Source organism: Chelonoidis abingdonii, chromosome 17 (genome assembly GCF_003597395.2).
Source record: "Chelonoidis abingdonii isolate Lonesome George chromosome 17, CheloAbing_2.0, whole genome shotgun sequence".
Classification (NCBI taxonomy): Eukaryota; Metazoa; Chordata; order Testudines; family Testudinidae; genus Chelonoidis; species Chelonoidis abingdonii.
In genome coordinates, this window is record NC_133785.1 from 40,025,724 (window position 1) to 40,043,757 (window position 18,034).

The window sequence follows — 18,034 nt, forward strand, 5'->3', positions numbered from 1 at the left end:
GTTATAAGTAGTTTGTTCAATGAAACAAGTATACGAAATAAATCTTAAGACTTTAACCCCCTAAGGCTCCTACTGGTGCCAAGATTCATGATAAAATAGACTGGACTAAGGAAACATCAGAAGAGGAGATACTGTACTATAATCTTATCAGCACATATAATATGATCTTAATCAAGAAGTCTTGAAAGTTGACACTGAACAAACACTCACAATAAACCTGGAAGTCATTTTCATGTAAACAGCACCAATACACATATTGAAAGGTTCTTGGAGCAGAATAAGAGGCTGATAAAAGGGGTTTATCTACTGTCTGTTAAAAATAAGAAAAGAGTCAAACTGAATGAAAGTTTACAATATGGTTTTAAAACTTTTTTGGAAGATTAATACATTTAGTGATGTAAACTGCAGAAAGTAGAGATTTAAAAGGATGCTGCTGACCTGAATTTTCTCTTTAAAATTTACTAATTTGGAAAAAATTCCAGTTTCTGATGGTACACCCTTTTAAGTACTAGAACCTGATTTTTTCAAAAAAGTTACCCTTATCAGTGCTTTTATGGTATCCCTACTCCTGTCTATATTTATGGGTCTTTCCAACAAGGAAAAAAGGTAGTTACTTAGTCCCCAGCGCAGCAAATGGATCCACATGGGCAGACCCTGGCACATGTGCAGAGCTCCAATTACATCACAATGGAAGCTCCATGCAAGGATATGGGTCTGCACGCAAGGATCCAACTGCAGGATGGAAGCCTAACTATCAGGGCTGGCTCTAGCTTTTCTGCCACTCTCTCTTCCTCTTCAGTGGCAGCTCAAAGAGGAAGAGGGGGAATGAGGGACCCGCCACCGAATTCCTGCTGAGGACCCAGACGTGCCACCCCAAGCACCTGCTTCCTACTCTGGTGCCTGGAGCCGGCCCTGCTAACTATATAGGGGACTACACTGAACTGACTATACACAAAGTGTGGCCAAATGTACAAAATAAACTAACTGCAAAAGGATACAACATTCTTAACTCCCATCCATTATAACAATCCCAGCTGTTAATTATGAGAATATTATCCCTTTAGTCACAAATGCATTTTAAACAGTAAAAGGAGTTACCTCTAGTATTTGTCTCCCAAATGTTTTTATTTGCTGAAGTTCAAGACCTTGAATTTTTTTGGGATTGCAGTACTTCTTCAGGAATGGGTCTTTTGGTTTTGCCTTTAAAAAAAATAAGAAAAAAGTACACAGCTATTAATGAACATATAAAATGCCATGCTCGTAATAAGTTTTCCTCTTTATAATTGCTTAAGTACTCTTGATTTACTTAACAGTAAAATATAAAAAGCACTTTATACTATTATTAACTTACATTCTAAAGACTATAAAGTAACAAAACATGGCAGAGCATTTTGCTAAAGATCAGTGCCACTGTACAGTACCTTATAGATAAGGTCCTTTAGTGTCCCCTTCTCATTGAACGGTCTAATTACCAGTGCTGAGGATTCATTGGCTGTGGCAAAAGTGACTTTGTAAATGTAGGGATGCTGCCAAAAGAAGAAGCTATTAAGAAGATTTATACATTTTAATGTGGATTACAGTAAATTCATGCTAGATTCATTTAATAGAGAACAGATATCCTGAAGCAATATCATGCATTTGAATTATTTGTTTATCAAAATGACAAACCAGAGTCTGTACTTACATCTGCTTAATGGACCATCATTTTAGTTTTAACCAAGAACAAACATAGCAAGGATTTTATTCAGCCTCCACTGAAGGAGGCAGGAATCTTACTACCAATTTCAGTAACAACTGGAACAGGCCCTAAACTAGTAACTCTCACACAGGGACGTGCACAGGAATTTAAAATTTAACTGCATTTGAAGAAGCATGTTCTGTGCCCCTGCCACAGCCCTGGGGCTGGAAGAGCTTGCTCTGCCCCCACTGATTATTGCATGGGGTGGTGCCCATGCCCCTGCTTTCCCCCCTTTGTGCACACCCCTGCCTACACATGATAAAACAGATGTACTTAAACTGGAGGTGACCAAGCACAGGGTTCAGAGGAATTTGGTGGGCACCAGGGGAAGTTAGGAGGCTGCAAATCTATTACCTGTGCTCTTCCTCATGATCTCTCTTACACTGCAGTCAGTCACTAGCTTGTTGATAAAAAAAATTAAGGGTCCAGTCCTGTAAACACTCATGCACATGAGTAACTAAGGTGAGTTTAATGGGACTATGCTGCATAAAGCGTAGTTGTAGCTGTGTCGGTCCCAAGAGACTAGATAGACAAGGTGGCTGAGGTCATCTTTTATATTTGGGCCCACTTCTGTTGGTTAGAGAAACAAGCTTCTGAGCTTACACAGAGCTCTTCAGGTCTGGGAAAACTTACTTACACTTGGACGACACCACACAGACACACACTCTTTGGTATAACTATGTCACTCTGCGGTATGAAAAATCCACACCCTTGAGCAATGTAGTTATACCAATCTTAACCTCCCCATGTAAACAGCACTGTTACGGCGGGACAGCTTCTTCCACTGACATAGCTACTGCCTCTTGCAGAGTCATTAAACTGACAGGAGAGCTCTGTCCCAGTGGCTTAGATTGTTTTCACCAAACATGCTACAGCTGTGCAACTGCACTGATGTAAATTTGTACCACAGACCTGCCCTTAGTGTCTCACAGCTGAATACAAGATGGAACAGATTGTTTAGTGTAAGTAGTTGAATGGTTCCTTGAAATACATGTTAAAATGAAGTGACCTGTTATGTTCCCTATGACTGAAGGAGTATTGAATGGGCCATGTCACCTTGAGTGGTCCCTTGAAATATGTATTAACTATTTATGCTAAAACAATCTGTTCCATCTTGTGTTTAACTGTGAGACACCGAATGTGGTTATATCTATATTAGAACACTTACAGCCTGCACCACTGTGGTGATTCTGATGAAGACATTCTCAGCCAATGGGAGAGAGCTCTGTTAGCTTAATGACTCCTGCCTCCATGAGAAGCAGTAGCGATGTCAGTGAGAGAAGCTCTCCAGTCAACATAGCGCTGTCTACACTGGCACTTAAGTCAGTATCACTCACATTGCCCAGGGGTGTTGGTGAGTCATCTGTTCTACTGAAGTAATTTGTAGCAGAGACAAAGTCTAAGTTTCCCAGACCTGAAGAAGAGCTCTGTGCAAGATCAGAAGCTGGTCTCTCTAACCAATAGAAGTTGGTCCATTACCTCACCCACTTTGTCTCATTTATGCTGGATAAAGTTACTCATGGGTTTGGGGGCTCAGGCCCTAGATTTGCATATGAGGCAGTTCAAGACTAAGAATTCACAGCACTAGTTTCATAACCTTTTCAGAAATCAATATCACTCACTAGAGTAACTCAGTACAACTGGGCACTATTTACTTTCTGCTGACAACTTTGCTTGCAGAATTGGAAAAACAACCAACCAACCATACTCATTTAAAACCTGGCTGTAAGAATTAGCCCCAAGGTGACATATCAAAAAGCAAGAGAGTCTCAAAGCGAAGACAGGCCACACAGGACTCCCTTTGGGGTCAGCAAATACCCTTCCTTATTCAGATAGAGTTACTACAATTGGATCCTGCCATGTGGTGTTCCCTGGAACATAGGAAATAAGAGCACTGCCTCTGCCTCCAGGCTACTGACAGATTGCAGACAGAGCACAGAGAATCAAAACACATTTCATTGATATCCATTAGATCCTCAGGACATCTGAGGAGTTGTTAAACAATTAAATATATAGATAGCACTATTGAGAGCCTGAAAATCTTGGACATTTACAATCAAAGTTGATGCTAACAAAGTATTATTGAAAGATAGGAAGAGAAAAAGCAAAGCAGCCATGACTTTGACATTTCTGGCACTGCTACTTTCTTGGGCGATTACATATTACCTCACCAGGGTGTAGGAGGCTTAACTATTGTTTTCAAAGGCTTTGAGTTCTTCAGATGAAAGCAGTTTTATAAAAGTACACAAGATTTTTATATTAGACTGCATACACTTTTTCAGGATTAGTCCTCATAAGGGTTAATTTTGGGTTGGCTCAGTTTAAGAGTCATCAAGGTAACACTCACAGAACAAGAAGGAAGAAGTTTCACAGCACACTGGAAGTCTTTATCAGACAAATATTTATCAGGGCCAAAGTCAGCCTAGAAATGAATACAAACAGTAAGGCATCAGCTGACTAATACACAGAAAAAGATGGAAGGATTTTTATTTAGTTTTCTCACAAGTTACTAAAACATCTGCTTCTGCAAAGTTTACCTCTAGAGTAAAAAAAGAGGGCAAATTCTAATACAAGGTAACGCTTTACACATTATGAATAGAAATTCCAGAAGCTAAACTAGTTCACAATTGCGTCACATTGCCACTTAGAGCTGGATCCCAAGCACTCAAGTTTACGTTTCTGTTATTCACATGCAATATCTGATAAAACACTGTGAAGCCAGGCTTCACTAAAATAAGATCTTGAGGATGAACTCAAAACATTTATTACTTTTGTTGGGGATGAAGGCAACCACACAGAGGGGATTCAGAATGCTGTTTTGACCAGTTCACTTATAGTTATCTTGAAGACCCTGAAAGTGGGATGAAATTTAAGATAGAAGCATACCCAGCTTAACATGAGTCGCTCCTTTGGTTGATTCTTACTCTTCATTAAGAAATACCTCTTACGTATTCGCCACCCTAGAAGGAAAAAAAGTTTTCACTTTTGTTTTTAAAAAAAGCTACTGAAACATAGTAGGATTTATGTGCTCATTCTTTATTATGCTTCTTCAATAAAAAAATTCTTGTAGATTTAAAAAGACCTCTATCTGTAGATAATTATACCAACACATACCAAAATTACGTCAATGTGGAAAGATATATACATAATTTAAGGCTTCAGTGCTTAGTATTATCAGTGGTAAGACTCTACATCCTTCATCATATACTATACATAATGATAGAGCTCTTCTAACTTGGCTCAAATTGTCACCATTATTCTCCATTTTAATTAAGTCTCCTTCACAAAGAGACAGTTAAGGAGAGAGAATTGACCAGTACACTTCCCCCTAAGGAACACTAAGTAACATGGCAGCCATGTCTCTCCTTGACCAGAGACCCAAACTGCCTATTTCTTACCTATATCTTTTAGTGGCTCTACCACCTCCCACTTTGGCTCCGACCGGAAGAACATCGAAACATGCTGTAAGGCAATTTCTGCAAAGAGATTTTTAAAAGTCTTGAATTATACACCTATTGCTGAATGTTCAGAGTCAGGAGCAAACTGCAGGGATTCAGGCTTTGCTTCCCACGTAACAAGGCAGCAAAATTATTTTTTCTATTAAATTCAGTCACAAAACATGGCTAAAAAGAGTTTGAGATTTTAACCTGAAGTAGTTTAGATCTTCCAAGAGAACAGTGTAAATCAGATGACGTAGGGAACGCAAACTTCATGAGCTAACATTTCCTCTGTACTAGAAATGGCCCTAATCCACAAGATCCAAGACACCCCCAGAGACAGTTCAGATTCAGACCCAAAGCTCATGGTTTGGATTACCCCATGTCTGGTCTGCCTCACAACAGGACATTTCTTTGCTATTCATCTTTAATGCCAAATTTTAAAACCTTAATTTACATTTAATTCTGCCATTACTATGTACAAACTATTCATCTATTTATTTTACTCCTTGGCTGCTCTGCTCCTGCAGAGTAACAGGGCTGACTAGGGCAAAGGCACTTACTTCCCTGCAGACATTCTGCTGGCAGCATCCAGTGTGCAATTCTGAAAAAATGAAACCATTCCAGATTACTGGAGACAGACAGCACACCCCCGCAGCTGGAAAGGCAACTCTTTCAGGAGTTCACAAGGTGATTTAAGAGAAACTATCACCAGGGAAAGCAGGCAAACAATGAAACTTCTCTAATGTCACTGATCTTGACTGGGACCAATAGTGCAAGTGAATAAGAATGCAGGGTTTTAGATTTTATTTGACCCATTGTGTATTATTTGCCTGTGACCCTTTGTGGAAACATGCTTAGAGAAGGGGAAAACTGTTTACTGGTACAACAGTAACTTAAAGTAATACGCCACTAATGGGGTCTGCCAAGATCACAGGCAATGACTTAACCATTATTAATTCCCTTGGTACTTGCTTTAACAGTAATCTTGATGAACTTGCTCTGAAATAATATGGATGTCAGAAAAGACGGTTACTCACCTTTGTAACTGTTGTTCTTCGAGATGTGTTGCTCATATTCATTCCAAGTAGGTGTGCGCGCGCCGCGTGCACGTTCGTCGGAAGAATTTTCCCCTAGCAACACCCGGCGGGTCAGCAGGCGCCCCCTGGCGTGGCGCCTTTGCGGCACCGTATATATGCCCCTGCCGACCCGGCCGCTCCTCAGTTCCTTCTTGCCGGCTACTCCGACAGTGGGGAAGGAGGGCGGGTGTGGAATGAATATGAGCAACACATCTCGAAGAACAACAGTTACAAAGGTGAGTAACCATCTTTTCTTCTTCGAGTGCTTGCTCATATTCATTCCAAGTAGGTGTGCGCGCGCCGCGTGCACGTTCGTCGGAAGAATTTTCCCCTAGCAACACCCGGCGGGTCGGCAGGCGCCCCCTGGCGTGGCGCCTTTGCGGCACCGTATATATGCCCCTGCCGACCCGGCCGCTCCTCAGTTCCTTCTTACCGCCCGTGTCGGTCGTTGGAACGTGGAGTGCGGCTTAGCTGACCTCCACATCCCTAGCGTTTCACCCGTTCTACATAGTTCTTAGTTAGTTAGTGTTGTTTGGTAGTTGTTAATAGTTAATAGTTATAAGTATAGTTGTTAAACGTAGTTGTATATAGTTAGTGGGCTGAGGTATACTCCTCCTCGCCCGCTCCGGGACCCAGGCTCATGCCCGGCTCTCCCGGCTTCAAGCAGTGCTCGGCCTGTCGTCGGCCGATGCCAACGGGAGACCCCCACGATCGTTGCCTCAAGTGCCTGGGGGAATCCCATCTGACGGAGAAGTGCCGCATCTGCAAGTCCTTCAAACCGCGGACAAAAAAGGAGCGGGACTCCCGTTTAAAGCAGCTCCTTATGGAGGCCGCCCTGACTCCGGCAGTTCCGGCACCGACCGCACCGGCACCGAAACCACCGTCTTCGGCACCGGGGACGAGCGGTACCGCCACAGCACCGCGGCACCATAAGTCCTCGTCTGAGCAGCCAGCCCGGCGGCGCTCGCTTTCACCTCGGCCGAAGAAGGCGAAGGCTCCTGCGGTCGCGCCTCCGGAACCGCAGTCCGAGCCAGGAAAGCCGTGCCGGCACGCACCACTATCTGCCCCGGCACCGGTGCTTCCCGTACCGTCGACTCCGGCCGGGCAAGGGCCGTCGAGTCCGGTGCTTGATAGCTCCCCGGCACGTGCCGTGGTCGAGCTCACGATCCCGACTACGCCAGAAACCTTCACGACGGCGCGGGACCTGATAGCGCTCACTGAGCCTTCCCTGCCTCAGCCCCCGGCACCGCCGGTGCGGGCGCTTCCCTCTATGGGAAAGCCAGCGATGCTCCAACCTCCATCTCTGGGAGCACCGGATAGGCGCCGGTCCCGATCGAGATCTCGGCACCGATCCCGCTCACGCCGTCGTTCGCCATCTCGACGCCGCTCGCAGTCCCGGCACCGATCCTACTCTCGGCGCCGGTCGTACTCGCGGCACCGGTCCAGGTCCCGATCTACAGACCGACGCTCAGCACGTCGCTCTGGCTCTCGGCACCGCTTCCGACGAAGTCCATCATACCGTCGGCGCACCCGATCCCGGTCGACCTCCCGGCACCGCGCTGGTCGTAGGTCCCGGTCCCGATCTCGGCACCGGTTCGACTCTCGGCACCGTTCCCCGGCACCGACCGTCACTCGGCACCAGTCCTACGGGTTGTCTGCCCCGCCTTGGCCTTCCAGACACCCTTCCGGCTCCTCGCGACCAGACAGCGTGCTCTATGGGGATGTGGGCCAAGATCCGGACCAGCCCCAGCAGTGGTCCTTCTGGACGCCTTGGGCGTACCATCAAGCCCAAGGCGATCCTTTCCCGCTGGCGAGATCTGCTGGTGCAGCTCGAGTGCCAGAGGCCACCATCAGCGTTCCTCCTCCGGCAACCGATGTTGCCGAGTCACAGGACCCAGAGGCACCCCTCGAACCGAGCCATGCTCTGGATCAACAACCTGCAGGGGAGCCCCCGGTCCCCGGTCTTTCCTCCTCCTCCTCCCCAGATGAGGCAGTGGCGGGCACTTCGACCTCTGGCCCGCCCCCTATTGACCTTCGCGCTCATCAAGATTTGCTCCGCAGAGTGGCTTTGAGCATTAATCTACAAGCGGAGGAGGTGCCGGAAGTTGAGGATCCTGTAGTGGACATTCTCTCATCCGATGCACCAACGAGGGTCGCCTTGCCCTTCATACGAACTATTCAGGCCAAAGCGGAGTCTATTTGGCAGGCCCCAGCATCGATCCCTCCGACGGCCAGAGGCGTGGAGAGAAAGTACATGGTACCCTCCAAGGGGTACGACTACCTGTACACCCATCCTCCTCCATGCTCTCTGGTCGTCCAATCCGTGAATGAGAGGGAGCGTCATGGCCAACCAGCCCCCGCCCCAAAATCGCGTGAGGCTAAACGTATGGACCTGCTGGGCCGTAAGATTTACTCCGCTGGGGGTCTCCAGCTACGTGTCGCAAACCAACAAGCGCTGCTAGGCAGATATGATTTTAATACCTGGCAGACCATGGACAAGTTTACTGAACTGGTCCCGGTAGACTCCCGCCCTGAGTTCAAAAGTCTCGTGGAAGAGGGCAAGAAGATCTCAAGGACAGCCTTACAGGCTGCGCTCGACGCCGCAGACTCAGCAGCTAGAACCATCGCGTCGGGCGTTACCATGAGACGGATTTCCTGGTTGCAAGTGTCCGGCTTACCTCCGGAGCTGCAGCATACCATACAAGACCTCCCTTTTGAAGGGCAGGGCCTCTTCTCGGAGAAGACGGACCCCAGGCTGCAAAGGCTTAAAGATAACCGCATAATAATGCGCTCCCTGGGCATGCACACACCGCAGACCCAGCGGAGGTCCTTTCGACAGCAACCTCAGCGCCCTTATCCCCCACCACGCCCCCGCCAAGACTTCAACAGACGGCGGGGACGGGTGAACCGACGACGCCAGTCCGGTTCCCAAGGGGGGCAAAACAACGGTACCGCCAAACCACCGGCGGGACCGAAGCAAAACTTTTGAAGGTGCGCCAGAGAGCAGAGCACCAGTCCCTTCCCGGACTCCTCTTCTTTTTTCCAACCGCCTTTCTCCCTTCCTCCCGGCGTGGACCCGGATAACCTCAGACCAATGGGTCTTGCGCACGGTGGAGTTTGGTTACCATCTCCAGTTTATTTCGCCTCCACCCTCCCACCCACCCTCCCCGTCCCTCTTCAGGGACCCCTCTCACGAGCACCTCCTCTGGCAGGAGGTCCTCACGCTTCTCGAACTCGGAGCGATAGAAGAGGTGCCTCACGACCTCAGAGGCCGAGGGTTTTACTCCCGCTATTTTTTAATCCCCAAGTCGAAAGGAGGTCTCCGTCCCATCCTAGACCTCCGCGGACTCAACGCCTTCGTAAGGAAGTTACGATTCCGCATGGTATCCTTGGGGTCCATCATCCCTTCCCTGGATCCGGGAGACTGGTTCGCTGCTCTCGACATGAAGGATGCGTACTTTCATGTTTCGATCTACCCGCCTCACAGACGCTTTCTCCGCTTTCTGGTGCGGGACCGGCACTTTCAATTCACGGTCCTACCATTTGGCCTGTCCTCTGCCCCACGTGTCTTCACGAAATGTATGGCAGTAGTGGCCGCTTGCCTCCGTCGCCAGGGGATATGTGTCTTCCCTTACCTGGACGACTGGCTGGTTCGCGCGTCCTCCCAGGCTCAGGTCGCCGCGCACATGACAATCATCAGGGACCTGTTCGAATCTCTAGGGCTCCTGATAAATTTCGACAAGTCCATCCTCGTACCATCCCAGAGGATAGAATTCATCGGGGCCGTCTTGGACTCTATGGTCGCGACAGCCTCACTTCCACCCAGCCGTTTCCAGGCACTACTCACTATCATAGACAGCCTGCTAGCCTTCCCCACGACCTCGGCCAGGGTCTGTCTCAGCCTCTTAGGCCACATGGCGGCGTGTACTTTTGTAACCAAGTATGCCAAACTCCGCCTGCGCCCACTGCAGATATGGTTAGCTTCGGTTTACCGTCCACGCAGGGACAGCATGGACATCGTTGTCACACTCACAGAAAGCGTCCTACACTCCCTCCGATGGTGGCGAAATCCCGCCCTGGTGTGTGCGGGGTTACCGTTTCACCCCAGACAGCCGTCCATTTCCTTAACAACGGACGCATCCTCTCTGGGCTGGGGAGCTCACATGGGGTCTCGTCGAACACAGGGCCTCTGGTCCTCTCGGGAGCTGTCGCTGCACATAAACATCAGGGAGCTGAGGGCCGTCCACCTCGCCTGCCAGGCTTTTCTTCCTCACCTGCGAGGCCGTTCTGTCTTAGTGCTCACGGACAACACCACCGCGATGCACTATATAAACAAGCAGGGGGGGACGCGCTCTCTCCCTCTTTGTCAGGAGGCGATGACGCTGTGGGAAGTTTGTGTAACCCACGGCATCGATCTGGAAGCCTCTTTTCTTCCAGGAGTCCAGAACGTGTTGGCAGACCGGCTCAGCAGGTCCTTTCTAGCCCACGAGTGGTCTCTTCGTCCGGACATAGTCCATTCTCTTTTCCAGCGGTGGGGATTTCCCCGAATCGACCTCTTCGCGTCCCGCACCAACCGGAAGTGCACCCTGTTCTGCTCCTTCCGCGGTCTCGACCGCGGCTCTCTGTCGGACGCGTTCCTCCTACCTTGGTCGACCCACCTCCTCTATGCCTTCCCGCCGTTCCCCTTGGTGCACAAAGTCCTCGTAAAGCTACGCAGGGACAAGGCCCGACTAATTCTCATCGCCCCAGCGTGGCCTCGCCAACACTGGTACCCCACGCTGTTGGACCTGTCCATAGCCAGTCCGGTTCCCCTGCCGGTCCATCCGGACTTGATATCACAAGACCACGGCAGGCTTCTCCACCCCGACCTCCGGTCCCTCCACCTGACTGCGTGGCTCCTGGCTGGCTGAGCTCTGCAGAGCTGCGCTGTTCCACCCCAGTGCAGCAAGTGCTCTTGGGAAGTAGGAAACCTGCAACCAGGGCTACCTACCTGGCAAAATGGAAGAGGTTTTCCTGCTGGTGTCAATCACGAGGACTGTCACCAGCTCAGGTTCCCATCCAAGTGCTACTGGAATATCTATGGCACCTTAAACAACAAGGCCTCGCGCTCTCATCCCTCCGCGTCCACCTAGCGGCCATTTCCTCCTTCCATCCAGGAGAAGGCTCTTCCTCCGCCTTCTCTCACCCTATGGTCTCGAGGTTCCTCAAGGGCCTGGAGCGCCTGTATCCCCAGGTCCGCTATCCCGCCCCCTCCTGGGACCTCAATCTGGTTCTCTCGAAACTAATGGCCCCTCCTTTCGAACCCTTGGCAACCTGCTCTCTCCTGTACCTATCGTGGAAGGTGGCGTTCCTTGTGGCCATTACATCGGCCAGGAGAGTCTCAGAGCTTCGCGCTCTGGTGGCGGACGCACCATACACGATATTCCATAAAGACAAGGTGCAACTCCGTCCGCATCCGGCCTTTCTGCCCAAGGTGGTCTCCCCATTCCACCTAAACCAGGACATTTTCCTTCCAGTGTTTTACCCAAAACCTCATGCGTCTCGCAGAGAGCAGAGCTTGCATTCACTCGATGTTCGTCGGGCGCTGGCGTTTTACATTGACCGCACCCGACCCTTCCGAAAGACCTCCCAACTATTCGTTGCCGTCGCAGACAGGATGAAGGGTCACCCTGTCTCATCGCAAACAATATCATCCTGGGTGACGGCCTGCATCAAAACATGCTATGCCTTGGCTCACACTTCTCCAGGGCGAGTTACCGCTCATTCCACGAGAGCGCAAGCGTCCTCGATTGCCTTTCTCGCCCGTGTGCCTATACAAGACATATGTCGTGCAGCCACGTGGTCGTCAGTGCACACTTTTTCTGCCCATTACGCCTTGGTGCAGCAGTCCCGGGACGATGCGGCTCTTGGCTTGGCTGTTCTGCATTCAACAGTCTCCAACTCCGACCCCACCGCCTAGGTAAGGCTTGGGATTCACCTACTTGGAATGAATATGAGCAAGCACTCGAAGAAGAAAAGACGGTTACTCACCTTTGTAACTGTTGTTCTTCGAGATGTGTTGCTCATATTCATTCCACACCCGCCCTCCTTCCCCACTGTCGGAGTAGCCGGCAAGAAGGAACTGAGGAGCGGCCGGGTCGGCAGGGGCATATATACGGTGCCGCAAAGGCGCCACGCCAGGGGGCGCCTGCCGACCCGCCGGGTGTTGCTAGGGGAAAATTCTTCCGACGAACGTGCACGTGGCGCGCGCACACCTACTTGGAATGAATATGAGCAAGCACTCGAAGAAGAATACTTCTTACAGGATCACCACTGTTTGTTCAGTGGTAACTAGATGAGCTGATATTTTAATGTATTACTTGTATTTTAGGTCTCCTCCATAGCTTAAATGTCAGAGAATGTTTAGGGAAAGGCAGTTCACTGTATGCAGAGCCAGCAGACACTAGGACAGAGCTGGCCAAACTTACTGACCCGCAGAGCTGTATAAGACAATCTTCAGAAGTTCAAAAGCTGGGGCATGCATACGGGGGCTTGGGGTTTCAGCCCCACTCCTGCTGTGAAGTGCTGAGCCCTGGCAGGTGTGCCCTGCATGGCTGAAGCTCCAAAATTCCTCTCCTCACTGGGCAGATGCCCCTACCCTACCCACTGTTGCAAGGCAGGTATCCCGAGCTTCTCCCACCCCTCCTAGTCAAGTAGATGGAGGAGGGGGTAGCAAGTAGGGGGGCTCCATGAACCACGCTTTAACTGTAAAAGAGTCGCATACAGGCTGCAAGCCACAGTTTGGTCACACTTGCACTAGGATATTTCAGGGACAGCGTGGACACAAATGGAAAGTAAACAGTATAAATCTGCTTTGCTAGGTTGTGCTTTTATGAAAATGCATTTTGCACTTTATAGGGGAGTTGACACTATACGTTGTCTCTGATATGGTTTATAGGGGAGTTGACACTATACGTTGTCTCTGATATGGTTTTCCATTGGTTAGTGCTACAGAAATAAATTGTAGAATGGCTGCCTTCGTTTAAAAGCAGCTTTTTGGGGTGGATTAGGCTATCATTTTACATCAAGCTGGCTCATCTTATAAAAGTCTGGGGTTCACCAACAGAGGGGGTGCCTCTTGGTCATCTCCCCTTCCAGCTGCAATCACATAAGCCATTTCTCCTCCTAGTTGCAATCCTGAGGATCTCCCTCATTGCCCTTCAAAGCTACCTAACTGTTATGGGGCTAAATATACCCACTAGTTATAAAGGGAAGCAATATTAAGCATATTTAATATATTTTCAGCTCTCTTTACTGAAATATAAGTTAGAATCAAGGAGAGAAGTCAGAACCATTTGGCTAGCAAGCTTCCTCCACAGGTGATCAGCAAGAGCTCTGAACAAGTTTGAGAGCTAATGTCATTGTTTTTTTAGAATCTTCTGCAAGAACAGAGTTTTCAATCAACAAGATCCGAAGAACATTCCTAGTCTCCCACAAAAAGATTTATTGCCAGCAGCTTTAGTATGGACAACAACGTTTAGAAAAATTCAACAGGAAAATCTTGTTTTGATAGGTACCATAAAATTCTTCCTCCTCTCATAACTGCCTTCTACGTGCTGGACTATGGAGAAGGGGAAAAACATACAAGTCCAGAAGCAGCACTGCATGTTGAAGAAGAATTGGTTCCTAATAAGCTGGGTGAGCTCCCAGAATGTCAGTTAGTGTGGTCAATTATTTATTATTAGAATTAAAAACACACACATGCACACTTTAATTTTTCCACCTTCCCAAATTATATTATGCACCTATCAACATTTCTCAAGGTGCATGATCAAAGCATGTCATCGGCATATTTATATATTGCCACAAACTTTACACAGATCAGGACACATTCCCTGTTCTGAAGAATTTAAAATCAAAGTAGAACCATAATACAATAATACACAAGTCTCTGACAGTGCTTTTCATCAGTAGATCTCACAGTGCTTTACCAAGAAGCAAACATCATTATCCCCAATTTACAGATAAGAAAGTTGAGGCACGGAGAGGTAAAGTGACATGCCCAAGACCATCCAGCAGGCCAGCGGTCAAACCAAGAATAGACTCCACATCTCCCAAATGCCAGTCCATGGCTGTATGTGTAAAGTCAAACTGTACACATGGGACAAGACACTGGACAGCAGCCCAGGAAAAGACCGTGTTGCAGTTACTACTAATGTGAAGACGACAGGAGGGATTACTGGCGGAGGTGGGTTTCAAGGAGGAATTTGGAAGAGGAAAGCAAGAGAAGTTGACACCCTAGGTAAATTCACTCACCCTTATTGGTTAAATGGGAAGAGTTTTAGAGGGGTAAGCGTCACTCACCCACATGTTACTGTAAGGATGAGACAGTCTATACAGCACTCTAGAAAAGGACTACCTTAAAGGAAAGCGAATTAGACATGGGGCTGGATGTCAGGACTCCAAGATTCTATTCCCAATGGCTCACTGTGTGCCCTTGGACAAATCACAACCTCTGCCTTAGTATCCCCATTACAGATGCACCACCTCTGTATAATACTGAGAGCTAGGCATGAAGAATGCGAACTGTGAAAATGCCAGCTACCCACGATACAGTGGGCAGGAATTTGTGAGCTATAACAGCAGTACACAGTAATACATGGGGTCTCTATAGAAACCATGAGGAATCTGCACCATGGGCTTCATAAAGTACTCAGCAAAACTGGAACAGTTCCCGGTGTGTCTTGGCTCACTGCCCCAGCTCAGGTACACTGGTTTAAACTGCCCCTAGGTAGAATCTTACGTCTCCCCTTGTTACATTTCCTCATATGGATTGTCTCGGTCCTGACCACTCTTTGTGGTAACCGCAAACTTAATAACAGTACAATAAACGCACAGATCTGCTTCATGACAGACAGCATGTGGTAATTTCAGAGTAAATTCACTCCTATATGTCACAGTATCACTCCTTAATAGTATTAATGCACAATTTAAGGTGAGACTGGTCCTCTGTATCGGGAAGAAGGAGTAAATTTCTCCTGTACCCTTCGCTCAGCAACTATTAGGCAAGTAAATTTATTAATGCAGTTTTACAATCCTTCACTTACCTGTATAGTTTACAGAATAGTTGTTTGGATCCAAGAATTTCTTTACCAATTCACAATTAGACAGTATGTGACTGGCAGTGAGGACGCTGAGATAGTTCTGGAGTCCTTTCTGTCTTTCAGCTATGAATTCACGATCCATATTCCCAATCAACTTTTTGGGAGGTAGAGGTAGACTTAGAGCCGAGATCTTTATTAAAAAAAGAGAGAGAGAGAATATCAAAACACTTCCTCTTCTAATGTCTCATGGTGGTAAATAATTGAGCCATAAAACACTAGTTTTGCACTGTTCTAAGAACCAGGTAATTTTAAAAGAGTGAATATACAGAAAGTCTATATTGTTATTTTGTTTTAAGTTCTGTGCTTGTACAGCGCTGAAAGAGAGTCTGCTATGAATTCATCTCAGAACGTAGAAATTTGTATATGTATCACCACCAAAAGTGCCAGGAGATTTAAGTTCAAGAGCCACACTAACAAAATGAGAATAAAGCACTGTTTTCTCAGCATATCTATGTCATAGCACAAACCAACCTTACATCCTAGTGTCTGCTCTTGACACACTTTTTTCTCTCCTATTTAACTTGTGCACAGATTGATAATAGTTTCTAGTTCACCCACTACCATTATTAGGACGTAAAGAAGCTGGCAGTAAGGGCTTTTAACTTGCAGTTTCAATAACGAGATATTCTTCACATCCCATTCTAAAATTTTTGCTGTGTGACATTATACAGGTAGAACTGTTATTCTAGTGGTGGATCACTATATACTCCATACCCTAAAGGTTGTGAGGCTTTAGTTAATGTTCATGAAGCACTTACAGCTCATCAGATGAAAGATGCTGCAGAAATGCCAGGTATTATTTTAAAGAAATCAAAAGATTGTGTTTGAAAAACAAAAATGTAGGTTGAACACAGTATTTATATCTACTTACATCATATGAATTGATACAAAATAAATTATTCATCTTTCCAACACACCCCTGTTAAGCAAATCAAAGCAGATGCCTCACAGTTACTGAGCCTTCATGGGAGAAATCCTTAAGAAACCAAGTGTTTGTCACAGAGGCCCATGGCGCCAGCTGACAAAGGGTTCCCTGTTCTGTAAAGCAACTCTTAATAGGCCTGACAAACTCACTACACCTATCTGAAGGGTAGCTGTGTTTGTCTGTACCAGCAAAAACGAGAAGTCCTTGTGGCACCTTAGAGACTAACAAGCTTATTTGGGCATAAGCTTTCATGGGCTATAACCCTAGCCCATGAAAGCTTATGCCCAAATAAATCTGTTAGTCTCTAAGGTGCCATAGAGAGTCCTCATTGTTTTCGCTACTCCTAGCATACCACCACCATTTATATATAAAGAATATCACACAAGATCTTAAATGAAAGCCAGGATCACACTGATCATCCATATCATTGTGAAATGTATGTACAAATACCATGTCAGAAGTTGCAGGCACACATGCATGCGCACATAAAATATATTCCTGAAATGTCTGAATCAAGGCAGGGCTGACAAACAAGTTTCTATCAAAGAAAAGGATGTATATTCATCTGTCTGCCTCAGTTCACATGCAAATAAAACGATGGAAGCTCTATTTGCATACGCAGTCAACACGAACTCAGCACACCAGAGAACAAGGCGGGGGGTGGGGAGGAAGAGGGTCATGCTGACTTTCGGAACACCACAATGAATTTTGGGGACTACATAAGGAGAAGGAAAGCCTAAGGACATTTCTATCCTTCTCTGAAGGAGGACAGTGCTTGGGGATAGTAAACCTGGTATTTCTCTGCGTAGCCAGTGACAGGCTGGATGTTACAGGTGAAGACTTCAAGGGAGTTCAGAGACTGGGGTGCACCTATTAACCTGCAAAGCAAAGTGAGGGCTAGCTTTGACTTGAGGAGACTGTATGAGACAGTTGCAGAAAAAGAAAGTTTGAACACATCCACTCAATGTGCAGCAGAGTCAAAAAAGCAAACAATCTTGGGAATTGTTAAGAAAGGGATAGATACAAGACAGAAAATATCATATTGTCTCTATATAAATCCATTGTACGCCCACATCTTGAATACTGCATGCAGATCTGGTGGTCATCTGGTTAAAATATGACCATATGGATCATTGTTGCAAACACTGTTATATATTAGCAACAAATTTTGTACAAAATGTGGCATGTAAGATGTTATGGAGAGGTTATGATTATGCTATCTGTATCATTTTCCTATTTCATGTTATGAGTATTGGCTCCAAACCTGGATTTCAAATGTCTGCTGCTGGGGTAACGCCCACAGGATAGTTAGACAGCACATCTTGGAGGCATTATTCAAATTAAGAGGCTCATCAAGAAACACGTAACTGACAATGGACCATAGGAGATGCCCATCTACACTGAATGGACTGTCCTGCAAGTGCTGTTTGGGGTATAGTTAATGGTTTCTACTGTGTCCAAACCTTCATGCGTGGACATGTGACCTACCCATACAACTCCAAACACTATCTTATCAGTTGTAATTTTCCACTAGCTGTGCTGAGGGCTTTGTTTGAAACAATGGGTTTCCATCCAGATGGCTGAAGATATAAAAGGCTCTGGAAACTCCTCCATTTTGTCTCTTTTCTGCTCCAACCTCTGGACTATGAACCTATATTAATGGAAGCATTTTAACCAAGGAATTGAGAACCTTCCAGTGATTTGGAAGCAGT

General features: G+C 46.9%; 1 protein-coding gene across 11 annotated transcripts in view; it reads right to left on the reverse strand.

Annotated features, from left to right (window-relative positions):
- Positions 1-18,034, reverse strand: part of PXK (PX domain containing serine/threonine kinase like) — a 48,437-nt gene that overhangs the window by 23,668 nt on the left and 6,735 nt on the right. For all 11 annotated transcript variants that reach the window (XM_032781800.2, XM_032781802.2, XM_032781804.2 and 8 more), the window contains 6 exons: positions 15,341-15,527; positions 5,137-5,214; positions 4,625-4,698; positions 4,086-4,160; positions 1,422-1,526; positions 1,099-1,200 (listed from right to left, as the gene is read on the reverse strand). In XM_032781800.2, the coding sequence (XP_032637691.1) occupies positions 1,099-1,200; positions 1,422-1,526; positions 4,086-4,160; positions 4,625-4,698; positions 5,137-5,214; positions 15,341-15,527 (621 nt within the window). The remainder of the gene's footprint in view (positions 1-1,098; positions 1,201-1,421; positions 1,527-4,085; positions 4,161-4,624; positions 4,699-5,136; positions 5,215-15,340; positions 15,528-18,034) is intronic.